The sequence below is a fragment of the Heteronotia binoei genome, chromosome 19 (assembly GCF_032191835.1).
Source record: "Heteronotia binoei isolate CCM8104 ecotype False Entrance Well chromosome 19, APGP_CSIRO_Hbin_v1, whole genome shotgun sequence".
NCBI lineage: Eukaryota > Metazoa > Chordata > Lepidosauria > Squamata > Gekkonidae > Heteronotia > Heteronotia binoei.
Genome location: NC_083241.1, coordinates 2,498,784 through 2,514,009, shown reverse-complemented (window position 1 = coordinate 2,514,009; position 15,226 = coordinate 2,498,784). Strand labels below are relative to the sequence as shown.

General features: G+C 51.3%; 1 protein-coding gene across 1 annotated transcript in view; it reads right to left on the bottom strand.

The window, feature by feature from the left end:
* The window catches only part of ITGA11 (integrin subunit alpha 11), a 154,611-nt gene that overhangs the window by 10,752 nt on the left and 128,633 nt on the right, over positions 1 to 15,226 (bottom strand). Inside the window, exons 23-26 of the mRNA XM_060260361.1 lie at positions 12,153 to 12,229; positions 9,076 to 9,165; positions 8,694 to 8,784; positions 6,103 to 6,207 (exon numbers count right to left, since the gene is read on the bottom strand). Of these exons, the coding sequence (XP_060116344.1) occupies positions 6,103 to 6,207; positions 8,694 to 8,784; positions 9,076 to 9,165; positions 12,153 to 12,229 (363 nt within the window). The remainder of the gene's footprint in view (positions 1 to 6,102; positions 6,208 to 8,693; positions 8,785 to 9,075; positions 9,166 to 12,152; positions 12,230 to 15,226) is intronic.

The window sequence follows — 15,226 nt, the reverse complement described above, 5'->3', positions numbered from 1 at the left end:
GAAGGGGAAACCATGTAAACTGTTTTAGGTCAACTGCTCGAGGAAGGCGGGGTAGAAAAGAAATATATGCAGGGCTTTGTTTGTAGCAGGAACTCCTTTACATATTAGGCCACACCCCCTGATGTAGCATACAGGGCTCTTAGTACAAGGCCTATTTTAAGCTCCAGGAGGATTGGCTACATCAGGGGTGGGTGGCCTAATATGCAAAGGAGTTCCTGCTACAAAAAAAGCGCCCTGAATATATGCAATCCTGACATGGCAAGACTGAGTCTCTCGGACAGCCATCCCAGTTCTGGGTTTCCCTTGAGAGGCAGCCAGCGAAATATGCTGCGTGTCTTTAGCAGGCCAGCGAGTTCCAGCCGCTTTCCTTCTAGATGAGAAGGAAAATTCTTCCGTGATCTGCAAGCCATCGTTAAATGCTAGCAGGAGAAAGCGGCTGGATTCCTTCCACCGGCTCTGTACTCTCTTTCACTTTCCCAGCCAGCGGCATGTGGAAGAGAAAGGAGGGACATTTGAGGTCGATCATTGGGTCCCTCGAAGCCAAAAGATGACTATTAACGGAGGGGGCGTCAGCAGCAGGGGCTTTGCGGGTGGTGGGAAATCAAGAGATTGTCCATCTCCTGGGAAGGGGAGAATCGGCACCAGCCAAAAGTGCCGTTTGGGGCTACAGGCAGGGAAAGCAGTCAAACGAGGCTCTTAAGCTCCCATCTTTTATGGCTGAACCAAGTTTGAGTAGCACCTGGAAGACCCCCAGACCTACATCTCCCCCAGGGGCATTTTGTGAAAGATGTGTGATGTGCAGGGGTCGTTTTGTAGAAAAATAGGTGCTGGAGCTCATTAGCATAATTCATTAGCATATGCCACCCCTCCTCCAGCCAAAAGCAACCCGATGCAAGAAAGGAGGGCCCCAGGTGAGCGAGGCCTGCTTGGGCTGGCTAGAGATCCAGCCAGCCCAAGCAGGCCTCACTCACCTGGGGCTCTCCTTGGCTGCCTCCCCATCAAAAGGCCAGCAAGCCACCTGCCACCCAAAATCACATAAGAAGTGGAGAAAGGGTGGTGAGGGCTTCTCCAGGGTTAATAAGGGCTGCTGGGGATGTGGCAAAGCGCCTGGTGGCTGGTTGGCTGCCTGCTCTCCTAATCCAGGGATTGTTATGCAGCTGCACCTCCTATTCAATGGACAAGGTAGGTGGGGAGGAGGAGGGGGAACCCTCAGAAAGGTTCAGGAGTTGTGCTCTTGTGAGCGCCTGCTGAATTTGAGGCCTAGTGATGTGACATTGTGGTGTTCAGAGCAGCCTGGCCTGCCCTTCTGTTTGCAGGGGACAGGGAAAGTCGAAGCTCAAAAATGGCAGGCCTGACCCATACACACAGGAACACAGGAAGTTGCCATCTACTGAGCCAGGCCCTTGGTCCCTTCAAGTCAGTCTTGTCTACTCAGACTGGCAGCAGCTGCTCTCCAGGGTCTCAGACCGACATCTTTCCCATCATATCCTGCCTGCTCCTTTTTAACAGGAGATGCCGGGGATTGAACCTGGGACCTTCTGCATGCCAAGCAGGGGCTCTTCCACTGAGCATGGGCCCTCCCCTACATGCCCTCATTGCAGCCGTGGGGAGGAGTCTGCTTGCAGAATCATTTCTGAGAAGAAAAGCTCCCCATATAATCAACATTCTTTTACAGCAACAGGGGAACGAAACATTGGACTTACCTGAAGGTTTCTTCTCTTCAGTGGGGCGAAGGCATCCAAATTGGTTAGGTCACACCCCCTTTTGCTCCACGCAGGGCTATGCAAATTTTTTGGATACGCCTACTTAGGGCAAGTGAGGGTGCCCTTCCAGACGTGAAATAGCCTAGCCCCAAAAATTACTAATACCACTTATACATATTGAACATATGAAGCTGCCTTCTACTGAATCAGACCCTTGGTCCATCAAAGTCAGTATTGTCTTCTCAGACTGGCAGCGGCTCTCCAGGGTCTCCAGCTGAGGTTTTTCACACCTATTTGCCTGGACCCTATTTTGGAGATGCCGGGGATCGAACCTGGGACCTTCTGCTTCCCAAGCAGATGCTCTACCACTGAGCCACCATCCCTCCCCATAAAAAAAGACTCTCATTTTTTGCACTTCACACCCAGGATACTTGAACATATGAACATATGAAGCTGCCTTATACTGAATCAGACTCTTGGTCCATCAAAGTCAGTATTGTCTTCTCAGACTGGCAGCGGCTCTCCAGGGTCTCAAGCTGAGGTTTTTCACACCTATTTTCCTGGACCCTTTTTAGTTGGAGATGCCAGGGATTGAACCTGGGACCTTCTGCTTACCAAGCAGATGCTCTACCACTGAGCCACCGTCCCTCTCTAAAGTCAGTATTGTCTACTTAGACTGGCAGTGGCTCTCCAGGATCTCCAGCTGAGGTTTTTCACACCTATTTGCCTGGACCCTTTTTTTGGAGATGCCAGGGATTGAACCTGGGACCTTCTGCTTACCAAGCAGATGCTCTACCACTGAGCCACCATCCCTCCCTTATACCTGAACTGTGAATGAAACTTTAATAATGTAAGAGACAGAACCAAGAAGGAAAAGGCAGTAGTGTAACAAGAGAATATACCTGCCTCTATGCCATTCCCTACACACATGATCCTCTGTATGCATGACCTCCTTCCCTATGAACATATGCAATTCTAAGCAGATTTTTTTTTTTAAATTTTAAACATTAACATCACAAGAACAGCGGTGGGTAAATTGGATGCCTTTGCCCCACTGAAGAGAAGAAACCTTCAGGTAAGTCCAATGTCTCGTTCTCCTTCAGTGGGGGAAGGCATCCAAACTGGTTATGTAACAAAGACACAGTCAGGGTGGGAAAATTTTAGGGTTCACTCGCTAACAACCTGCTGGAGGACCCTTCTCCCAAAGGCAGCCTCAATGGAAGACTGTTGTTCAATCCTATAGTGCCGAATGAAGGTGGCAAAGGAAGACCATGTGGCTGCCCTACAAATCTCCCCAGTTGGGGCTCTGGTAGAAAAAGCAGCTGCTCTGGTGGAGTGTGCCGTTACACCAGGAGGTGCCCTCAGATCCTGAACCTCATGGGCCTCCTTTATATAGTATGCTAGACAGACTTTTCCCTGCAGCCACTGTGGCCGGACCTGCCTGCCCCGCATTGGTCTTGTCAGCCACCAGCGAGCCTGCAGCAGACGTGGACTACTGCACCTTTCTTAAATCTTCGTTCGCGAAGTCAAGCCGAGAGAGAGATGGTAGCTTTGGACAATCGTTTCCCCAGGTTTTGAATCCCATACAATACAAACAGAGAATCAGAAAGCCTGAATCCAGCAGTTCTCTGTATATATGCTAGAAGCGCCCTACGGACGTCCAGCTTATGCCACTGTTTTTCTCGTGGATGGACCGGGTTTGGACAGAATGACGGAAGCGTGATGTGTTGATTTACATGAAAAGGGGAATTTACTTTTGGGACAAAGGTTGGATCTGTCCTTAGGACTACAGAAGCCTCTTTTTCTCCTGGCTCTATAGAATAGATAAGAGTGGACGCCACTTTTTCCAGTAGTCTCTGATAATGCTCTGGCCGGAAGGGCCTGGTAGAGCTCTCCTTAGGCCATTCCCCTTCATCTTTGTCAGATTTTGCAGTAGCTGAAGAGATGACTGACATGCCGCCTTCTGCCACAGAGTCTAAGAGCCAGTTTGGTGTAGTGGTTAAGTGTGCAGACTCTTATCTGGGAGAACCGGGTTTGATTCCCCACTCCTCCACCTGCAGCTGCTGGAATGGCCTTGGGTCAGCCAGAGCTCTCTTATCTGGGAGAACCGGGTTGGATTCCCCACTCCTCCACTTGCAGCTGCTGGAATGGCCTAGGGTCAGCCAGAGCTCTCTTATCTGGGAGAACTGGGTTTGATTCCCCACTCCTCTACTTGCACCTGCTGGAATGGCCTTGGGTCAGCCAGAGCTCTGGCAGAGGTTGTCCTTGAAAGGGCAGCTGCTGTGAGAGCCCTCTCCAGCCCCACCCACCTCACAGGGTGTCTGTTGTGGGGGAGGAAGGGAAAGGAGATTGTGAGCCGCTCTGAGACTCTTCGGAGTGGAGGGCGGGATATAAATCCAATATCTTCATCTACCTCCCAGGGTGTCTGTTGTGGGGGAGGAAGGGAAAGGAGATTGTGAGCCGCTCTGAGACTCTTCGGAGTGGAGGGCGGGATATAAATCCAATATCTTCATCTACCTCCCAGGGTGTCTGTTGTGGGGGAGAAAGGGAAAGGAGACTGTGAGCCGGTCTGAGATTCTTCGGAGTAGAGGGCGGGATATAAATCCAATATCTTCATCTACCTCACAGGGTGTCTGTTGTGGGGGAGGAAGGTAAAGGAGATTGTGAGCCGCTCTGAGACTCTTCGGAGTGGAGGGCGGGATATGAATCCAATATCATCATCTTCTTCTTCTAAGGTGTGTGGGCTGATGTTTGTTTCTCTTAGGTGGAGGGAGGGGGCCAGAGAGTCTTCTCTACCCAGCCTGCACTTCCTCAGAGGTCTCCTAGTTCTTCTTCTAGGACCCTCCCTCTGTGGAGATGATGCTGATGACCTAGCAGGACCAGAAGCTGAGGAGGAGGCATTGCACCTCCTACGGCGGCTGGAAGTGTCAGAGCTCTCACTAAGAGACGGCTGCCACCTGTCATGTCTGTTCCCTGCCAGATCCCTCTGTTCTCCTGGCTGGTTGTGAGCTTGGGGCACCAGGACCGCAGGGGCAGGAAACCAGGCTGCTCTCCACTGATTGCCCATCCAGTCACCAGGTGGCAGGCAGAGTAGGCAGGGAAAAATGGAGCAGGCGGCAGATTTGTGTTTTGCACGGCTGTTGCAGAAGCCATAGGAGGGAGGTGGGGAGTCCCATAAACAGAGAGGCCAGTCAGTCATGGGAGCACCAGGGGAGACTCACCACCTTCAAGAGCCTGAGCACTGGCTGCCGGAACGGGCATGCGGTGAGTTGTCTCCAGCCCACTGCACTGGGTGTCCTTGCTCCTCCCTGTGTGCCCGGAGGCCTCCGAGCCTGGGAGTCTCGTCCTTGCAGAAAGCGGCAGGCTGAGCCCCGAGGCCTCGGAGCTGCCTGCCTTGCCCAGCTGTTGATTTGGGACCGCAGCTGTTCCTCGTAGCCTTGGACGGGGATGGCTTTTCCTGCTAGGGTTGACAAGTCCAATTTAAGAAATATCTGGGGACTTTGGGGGTGGAGCCAGGTGACTTTGGGGGTGGAGCCAGGAGACATTGGGGTGGAGCCAAGATCAAGGCTGTGACAAGCATCATTGAACTCCAAAGGGAGTTCTGGCCATCACATTTAAAGGGACAGCACACCTTTTCAATGCCTTCCTTCCATAGGAGATAACAAAGGATAACGAAGGAGATAACGAAGGATAGGGGCACCTTCTTTTGCGGCTCATAGAATCGGACCCCCTGGTCCAATCGTTTTGAAACTTGGCGAGTATTTTGGGGGCAGGCACTGGAATCTATGCTGAAAATTTGGTGCCTCTACCTCAAAAAACAGGCTCCCCCCAGAGCCCCAGATACCCCTGGATCAATTCTCCATTATTTTCTATGGGAATAAATCTCTGTAGGGAATAATAGAGTTCCCAGCAGACATTTCCCTCCCCTCCCCCCGCTTTCTGATGACCCTGAAGCGGGGGGAGGGTCTCCAAACCAGGGGATCCCCTGTCCCCACCTGGGGATTGGCAACCCAATCTCCTGCCCCCTTTTCTTCCTCTCCAGCAGCTCCTGAGCTGAGCCCTTCTTGGTGGATTTTCCCTCCATCTGACAAGTAGAGGGTTTTTTGTTTTGTTCTGTTTTTTGCTGTGTGTGAGTGTGTGTGATCTTTCCTCTGAAGAGGAAGAGCTAGTCTCTACTGACCCTTCTGGAGCGACAGGGCTATCTGGAAGGGCACCCTCGCTCTCCCTAAGTAGGTGTATCCAAAGAATTTGCACAGCCCTGCCTGGAGAAAAAAGGGGGTGTGACCTAACCAGTTCGGATGCCTTCCCCCACTGAAGGAGAAGCACACTTTGCTTCATTAAACACAAATGTACAGCCAACCTCAAAGCCGAGGATGAACCCGTCTGCCTCATCTGTTACCTTGAAATCCAGCAGCTGCAGGAGGCGGTTCCCTCCTCGGGTGGCCACCGGGACGGTGATTCGGATCGCCAGCCCATCGATAGGAAAGAGGCCCAGATTCTGAAGCTGCAAGAGTTGGCACAAAAGACCCCATCACTACCCTTCTGCCAGCTCCCCCCACGCCGGCGGTGCCCCGTTCTGAACCAAGGACTTGAAGGGCTGTCATCTAGAGGATGGAGTGGAGTTGATTTCTATAGCCCGGGAAAGTCGGACCAGAACCAACGGGTTGAAATTAAATCAGAAGAGTTTTCAGATAAACATTAGGAAGAACTTTCTGCCCGTGAGAGCTATCAAGACCCCCTCGAGTTCAGTGAGTCACACAGTCCATTTAAATGGCACAGTTTATTCACAAACACAGATGGAGGCAAAACAGGGTTTTGCAGAAACTGATTCACACATCTCACAACCCTCTTATATATGTTATCATAGCCGTTATACATTTCAAGCAAGAGCGGGAATTAAGGGTGGGAGATTTTGGCGGGCAACTGGCATCCTAACCCCTTATTCCCCCTTCCTAGGAATGCATCTATTTCACTAATTCCATAGCAAGAGCCCCATGGCGCAGAGTGGTAAAGCTGCAGTACTGCAAATGGAGCCCTCTGCTCACAACCTGAGTTCGATTCCAGCGGAAGCTGGTTCAGGTAGCCGTTCAAGGTTGACTCAGCCTTCCATCCTTCCCAGGTCGGTAAAATGAGTCCCCAGCTTGCAGGGGGGAAAGTGTAGATGACTGGGGAAGGCAATGGCAAACCACCCCGTAAAGAGTTTGCCATGAAAACGTTGTGAAAGCAACGTCACCCCAGAGTCGGAAACGACTGGTGCTTGCACAGGGGACTACCGTTACCTTTAATTCCATAACTGACTTTGACTGTCTCGGTCGGCTTAGCTTCAGTAACAAGTCACACAGATAGCAATTCAGCAAAGTAAGAAGGGGGAAGGGAAAAGCGAGCAGCTGATCTACCATACATTTCTCAGAACATAAAACATGGCAAGGACTTGACAAGAGCGGCTTCCTCCTTGGGAGGTGATGGGCTCTCTTTCCTTGGAGGTTTTGCAGCAGAGGCTGGATGGCCTTCTGACAGCAATGAGGATCCTGTGAATTTAGGGGGAGGTGTTTGTGAGTTTAGAGCAGTTCCTCAGTGGAACAGGCTTCCTCCTTGGGAGGTGGTGGACTCTCCTTCCTTGGAGGTTTTTCAACAGAAGCTCGATGGCCATCTGACAGCAATGAGGATCCTGTGAATTTAGGGGGAGGTGTTTGTGAGTTTAGAGCAGTTCCTCAGTGGAACAGGCTTCCTCCTTGGGAGGTGGTGGACTCTCCTTCCTTGGAGGTTTTTCAACATAGGGTGGATGACCATCTGACAGCAATGAAAGTCCTGTGAATTTAGGGGAAGGTGTTTGTGAGTTTCCTGCACTGTACAGGGGGTTGGATTAGATGACCCTGGAGGTCCCTTCCAACTCTAGGATTCCTGACCGTGAGAGCGGTTCTTCAGTGGAACAGGCTTCCTCAGGAGGTGGTGGGCTCTCCTTCCTTGGAGGTTTTGAAACAGAGGCTAGATGGCCACCTGACAGCGATGAAGTTCCTGTGAATTTGGGGTAGGCATTTGGGGTTTCCTGCATTGCGCAGGGGGTTGGACTAGATGACCCTGGAGGTCCCTTCCAACTCTAGGATTCTATGACTGTTAAGAGCGGTTCCTCAGTGGAACAGGCTTCCTCGGGAGGTGGTGGACTCTCCTTCCTTGGAGGTTTTTCAACAGAAGCTCGATGGCCATCTGACAGCAATGAGGATCCTGTGAATTTAGGGGGAGGTGTTTGTGAGTTTAGAGCGGTTCCTCAGTCAACAGGCTTCCTCCTTGGGAGGTGGTGGACTCTCCTTCCTTGGAGGTTTTTCAACATAGGGTGGATGACCATCTGACAGCAATGAAAGTCCTGTGAATTTAGGGGAAGGTGTTTGTGAGTTTCCTGCACTGTACAGGGGGTTGGACTAGATGACCCTGGAGGTCCCTTCCAACTCTAGGATTCCTGACCATGAGAGCGGTTCTTCAGTGGAACAGGCTTCCTCGGGAGGTGGTGGGCTCTCCTTCCTTGGAGGTTTTTCAACAGAGGCTAGATGGCCACCTGACAGCAATGAGGATCCTGTGAATTTAGGGGGAGGTGTTTGTGAGTTTAGAGCGGTTCCTCAGTGGAACAGGCTTCCTCCTTGGGAGGTGGTGGGCTCTCTTTCCTTGGAGGTTTTTCAGCAGAGGCTGGCCTTCTGACAGCAATGCTGATTCTTGGGCAGATCCTGAGAAGGAGGGCAGGAAGGGCTGCATCACAGCTTAGTTCTCGTGGCCCTTTCTGACACACCCACAAAAATGCTGGTCGCCACATTGGGGTCAGGCAGCGATTTTTCTCCAGGGATTTTTGGTCAGAGATCCTGGAGGTTTTTGGCACCTCCTGGGCATGGAACAGTGATCACTGGGGTGTGTGTTTGTGTATGAATTTCCTGCATTGTGCAGGGGGTTGGTCCCTTCTGACTCTATGATTCTTCAAGAGTTTGGAACTGTGGGCAGTCCTACCTTAAAAGTACAGTTGAATGGCGGTCCAACACCGTCGTATCTCCCCAGAGAATTGTTTGGTAGGATCTCATAATAGTTCTGGCTGGAACTCCTGAAAAAAAGGAGCCAAAATAGAAATTGCTGAGTTCTATGGACCCTTGCTGTGGCTGAAGGTTGACAGGCATTTAGACTCCCCCCCCCCCTTTCCCATTTCACCTCCCCAGCAGAAATTTCACCAGAACAAATCATGGTGCCATAATAATTCCCACAGGGGAGCCAGCTTGTACCTGCTGTAGCAGGACTGAAGAGGAAGTCTTGGGGTACCCGAAGGACGAAGTGAAAAACATTCCAGAATAAGCAATTGTGGCCTGGAGCCGCAGTAGTTTATTCTCACTCCAAATACCTGGTGAAAAGCAGGTCAGTTTCATACTTCAGCGGAAGCTTCAAAAGCGCAGAGTTGTCCTCTCTGGTGCCTTCTTGTTCCTCACTCTCACTAGAACACAGACAAACCACAAACTTTGACGTGTGGCAGCCAATTTGGTGTAGTTAAGTGTGAGGACTCTTATCTGGGAGAACCGGGTTTGATTCCCCACTCCTCCACTTGCAGCTGCTGGAATGGCCTTGGGTTAGCCAGAGCTCTCTTATCTGGGAGAACCGGGTTGGATTCCCCACTCCTCCACTTGCAGCTGCTGGAATGGCCTTGGGTCAGCCAGAGCTCTCTTATCTGGGAGAACCGGGTTTGATTTGCCCCTCCTCCACTTGCAGCTGCTGGAATGGCCTTGGGTCAGCCAGAGCTCTCTTATCTGGGAGAACCGGGTTTGATTCCCCACTCCTCCACTTGCAGCTGCTGGAATGGCCTTGGGTCAGCCAGAGCTCTTATCTGGGAGAACCGGGTTGGATTCCCCACTCCTCCACTTGCAGCTGCTGGAATAGCCTTGGGTCAGCCATAGCTCTCTTATCTGGGAGAACCGGGTTGGATTCCCCACTCCTCCACTTGCAGCTGCTGGAATGGCCTTGGGTCAGCCATAGCTCTCTTATCTGGGAGAACCGGGTTGGATTCCCCACTCCTCCACATGCAGCTGCTGAAATGATGTTGGGTCAGCCAGAGCTCTCACAGAGTTGTCCTTGAAACAGGACCGGATCTACATGTTTTTTGAGGGGTGGGGCAAAATTAAAAAATGGTGCTCCCTTATGGGCCATTCTATCTTATGGTCCCATAGAACACAGTGAACTCCATACCCAATTTGGCGCCCCCCCCCACTGTCAGCGCCCAGGGCAAGCACCCCCTTCTGCCCCCCTAGATCCAGCCCTGCCTTGAAAGGGCAGCTTCTGGGAGAGCCCTCTCAGCCCCACCCACCTCACAGGGTGTCTGTTGTGGGGGGAGAAGATACAGGAGATTGTGAGCCACTGATTCAAAGAAAAGGGCGAGGTATAAATCTGCAGTCGTCATCTTCTTCTTCTTCTTTCAATTAATGACTAATTAATACCCCAAAAATGCATTATAAGACTGCCGTGAAAATCTGGCTGCTGAGCCTCAAAAGAGTATTAGAACTCTCTGTGTGTGTGTGTGTGTGTGTTGTCTAGCTGGTTCAGTATTTAGCTGCCTCTGGGATCGCACAGTTTAGCTGACTTAGATGATGCTCCACTCGCTCAACACTCAGATTAACTTTTCCTTTGCAGAATCAGGGCCCAGCCTGGCACGGGACTCTTTCCCAGGGACAGCGTTTCTTCTTCTTCTTTAGGTTCCTGGTTACTTTGGCAAAGGGCAGAATTTGTCCCCTGCACTTTATTAGCCTAGTGAGAGATTGAGACATACAAACTGGGGTTTCTGGCTGATACGGCCCAATTCATAAACCGTGCAAAGAGTTAATTCACTCCAAGCTGAAACAAAGAGAAAACTGAGTAGTTTTTCCACAAGATTTTGGCACTGCTAATTTTTTTGCTGTGCTCCTACATATGCCCAATCTTGGTAACTTTTTGCTAACATCTTGCCTGTTCTTCTCCTTCACTGCCATTTCCTTGAATAAGATTTAGCACCTGTGTCTTAAAGGTGCTTGCTTGGAAGTAAGACACTTCCTTTTATAGCAGCTTCCCTCCACAAAGTCAGGTTAGGACTGGGGTGTCAACTTCTTACAGTGTCCCCCCCACCCCCAGATTGCTAACTTCAGGGGTGGAATTCTAACAGGAGCCACCCCCCCCACCCCCAATGTAGCCAATCCTCCAAGAGCTTACAAGGCACTATTTTGTAAGTCTTTGGAGGATTGGCTACATCAGGGGTGTGTGGCCTAATATGCAAAGGAGCTCCTGCTAGAATCTCACCCCTGGCTAACTTCATGTTGGAAAATGCCTGGAGATGTGGGGTAGAGCTCTGGGGGGGGGGGGGGCGAGAGATCTCTTGGGATGACAGCCTGATCTCCAGGCGACAGTAACCAGTTCCCCTGGAGAAGATGGCTGCTTTGGGAGGCGGATTCTGTGGCCTTGTACCCCGTTGAAGTCCCTCCCCTCCCCAAACCCAACATTTAGAAGGCCTCTGATGGAAGCATGTCAGAAAGTGAGAGTTTTCCATTCCTCAGATTGAACTGCCACCCTATTATAAACGTCGTCGTCAGAGGTGAGGCTCTGATTTACAAGCACCACTCAGTGGGTTTTCCAAGTAAGTTTAGCTGCTATAAAACCCAGGGTCCCCTGGAGCGCAGACAGCCAGTTTTTACAAAGAGGGCTCGAATTATCCATGAAGGAGTCAGGACATGGAGGGAGGGGAAACAGTGAGGCGGAATAGTCCAGTCCTTACAACCTCTCTGCATATAGCACTGAAGTGACGTCACTGTTTTTTTTTGGGGGGGGGGGGGTTTAGTGCATGGTGGGTGGAAAAAAAATTCCTTCTCTTTTAATCATGAATTTATCCAGTTTCAGAACAAACGGGGTTTAATTCTGAGTATAAGCTGGTTATACTCAGAATTGGTTAGTGAGCCCCATGGCGCAGAGCGGTAAAGCTGCAGTACTGCAGTCCTAAGCTCTGCTCACGACCTGAGTTCGATCCCGGTGGAAGCTGGGTTCAGGGAGCCAGCTCAAGGTTGACTCAGCCTTCCATCCTTCTGAGGTCAGTAGAATGAGTCCCCAGCTTGCTGGGGGGAAAGTGGAGATGACTGGGGAAGGCAACGGCAAACCACCCTGTAAAAAGTCTGCCATGAAAACGTTGTGAAAGCAATGTCATCCCAGAGTTGAAAACGACTGGTGCTTGCACAGGGGACTACCTTTACCTTTTTTATAAGCTCGTTATAAGCAACCGTACTCAAAAGTGCTAGGGAGGAAAAAATAGCCTGGGGAAAGGCGGGGTGGGGAAGCAGTGTGAACAGTAGCATCGCCGTGGCCGGCCGGCTGGCACGAAGGTCTTCCAGAAAGCATCGCCCCCTGATGCAAATCATGACACACAATACAAAAGACACAAAAGGAAAGGAGCAAAACAGCGCACGAGCCAACCTGCTCGCAGTCAGGGAGATCTCCAAGCTCTGCAGGAAAACAGTCTTGCTGAATTCAAAATCCAGGCGAAAAGCCACCTGTGGAAATTAGAAACAGATTGGAGCACTGAGTCCACACCAAACTCCATTTCCAGCAGACAGCGGACGGCTCTTCCCCTCTGCCCCACAGCCTCCCCATTAACATGTCCCCACCAGCCTCCCAAAGCCCTAGGGTTGCCAATCCCCAGGCGGGGGAAGGGGATCCCCTGGTTTGGAGGCCCTCCCCCTGCTTCAGGGTCATGAGAAAGCGGGGGGGGGGGGAGAATGTCTGCTGGGGACTCCATTATTCTCTATGGCGGTCGATTCCCATAGCTTATAATGGAAAATTGATCTGTGAGTATCTGGGGTTTTGGGGGGGCTGGTTTTTGAGGTAGAGGTACCAAACTTGCAGCATAGCATCCAATGCCTCTCCTCAAAACACCCTCCAAGTTTCAAATAGTTTGGATGAGGAAGTCCAATTCTATGAGCCCCAAAAGAAGGTGCCCCTATCCTTCATTATTTCCAATGGAGGGAAGGCATTTAAAAGGAATGTGGTTCCTTTCAATGTGATGACCAGAACTCCCTTTGGAGTTCAATTGCGCTTGTCACATCCTTGCTCCTGGCTCCACCCCCAAAGTCCCCAGATATTTCCTGTGTCAGACTTGGCAATCCTCAGCACAGCTGCGGGCGTGGGGCGGGAGGAGCTCAGCTCTGAGGCAGCCAGAAGCAGCTCCGGAGGAAGGCTTCTGCCCCACTGGCTGGCTGCAAGCCCCAGAGGTATTCCCAGGGGCCCCAAGGCATTGCCTGGCTCACTCCTGGCTACCAGCCCCGACCCCCCCAGAGCAGCCGCTGCCCACGGGGAATTCTCTTTGCGTGCTCAGGAGCCAATCTGCCCCTCCTTCTTCCTGCTGTGGCTGAAGGAGGGTCTGGGGAGGTTTGGCACCTGCCCTGCTCTGCCTTGCAAAAGGACGGAAGGGCACCAGCTGGTATTCATTGCCCTCAAGGGAACTCTAAAGTTGCCAAGTCCAATTCAAGAAATATCTGGGGACTTTGGGGGTGGAGCCAGGAGAAATATCTGGGGACTTTGGGGGTGGAGACAGGAGAAATATCTGGGGACTTTGGAGAAGATATTGGATTTATATCCCGCCCTCCACTCCGAAGAGTCTCAGAGCGGCTTACAATCTCCTTTACCTTCCTCCCTCACAACAGACACCCTGTGAGGTGAGTGGGGCTGGAGGGGGCTCTCACAGCAGCTGCCCTTTCAAGGACAACCTCTGCCAGGGCTATGGCTGACCCAAGGCCATTCCAGCAGGTGCAAGTGGAGGAGTGGGGAATCAAACCCGGTTCTCCCAGATAAGAGTCCGCTCACTTAACCACTACACCAAACTGGCTCTGGAGGTGGAGCCAGGAGAAATATCTGGGAACTTTGGAGGTAGAGCCAGGAGAAATATCTGGGGACTTTGGGATGGAGCCAGAAGAAATATCTGGGAACTTTGGAGGTGGAGCCAGGAGAAATATCTGGGAACTTTGGAGGTGGAGCCAGGAGAAATATCTGGGGACTTTGGGGGTGGAGCCAGGAGAAATATCTGGGGACTTTGGGGGTGGAGCCAGGAGCAAGGTTGTGACTGGCATATCTAAACTCCAAAGGGAATTCTGGCCATCACATTTAAATGCTTTCTCTCCATTGGAAATAATGAAGGATAGGGGCACCTTCTTTTGGGGCTCATAGAATTGGACCCCCTGGTCCAATCCTTTTGAAACTGGGAGGGTATTCTGAGGAGAGGCACCAGATGCTATGCTGAAAAGAGCATGGTGCCTCTACCTCAAAAAAACAGCCCCCCCACATACCCACGGATTAATTCTCCATTATGTCCTATGGGAATCGGCCTCAGGTGTAGAGCAGTTTCCTAAAACCCTGCTGCCACTCCCTTCCAAAGTGTCCACAAGATGAAGAGACCCAATGTGGCATCAGACTAGTTATAGGGCTGGCAGGTTCTGCCTTGGCTGTGGCCGGGGATAGAGCTTTTACCCTGAATGCTAGAGCATCCCTGTACGATGCGCCTGTCGCGATGACATCATGAGCTGATAAAGTTCTTTGGGGCTGGGGGTCGCTCCCAGCAGCCTGCTCCGTGCTGACGAGTTGGGGCCCCCCAAACTGGGGGCATCCCACCCCCAGCAGGAGCTTGGCCACCCTAGACCAGTATCCAGGAGATGCACATTTGAATTCCCTCTTGTGCCATGGAAGCTGAATTCGTGTGAGCTAGCGCACAGTTTTTTTAGCCTCCGGCTCTCACATTTTTGTCTTCACTCAGGAAAAATGGCCCCGGAGCAAAGTAATTTATGCAGCACATCACAGCTTTAAAGGCAGGAGCTCACAAAGTAGAATTTTTGCTCACAAGGCTCCACAGCTTAGAGGGAGTGTGGGCCAGTCTCACACACTCTCAGCCAGGCCTACCTCACAGGGTTATTGCGACGAGCATAAAATAGAGGAGACGAGAAGGATGAGAGCTACTTTGGGTCCCCACTGGGGGAGAAAGGGGGGGGGGTAGAAATGAAGTAAATAACTACATGCTTCATAGTGTTCAGCGACACATTTAAGACCATGCACCCGAAAGTTTCTGCCTGGAATTAAACTTGGTTGGTCTTAAAGGTGTCACTGGACTCAAATTTTGTTTTGTTGTTTCAAACATCACCCCAAAAGATGCTCTAACCACCGTACGTTGTGGTGGTCTTTACCAAGAGGAATCCACACCCCAGGCACATGCGCAGTTGACAATAACATTAAAATTCTCTTTGGGCTTGCAGGCTGTCATCTTCATTTCCAGCTTTGTCTTTGGCGAAACGGTCAGTGTTCAGGGCCTCACTGATGCACCGAGAGAGGATTTTGTGGCCCAAAGACCAGCAGGCGGCTTTATTGGAGGGGCCGAATCCCAGCCCGGGGATTAGACCAAATCCATCACTGTCATTTCCTTGCCAAGATGGATGCCATCCCTTGTTTTGAAGCCCAGAATCTCTCTCCCCTCCCCTCCGGCTCTGCTACTTTGAAAACAAAGTCTG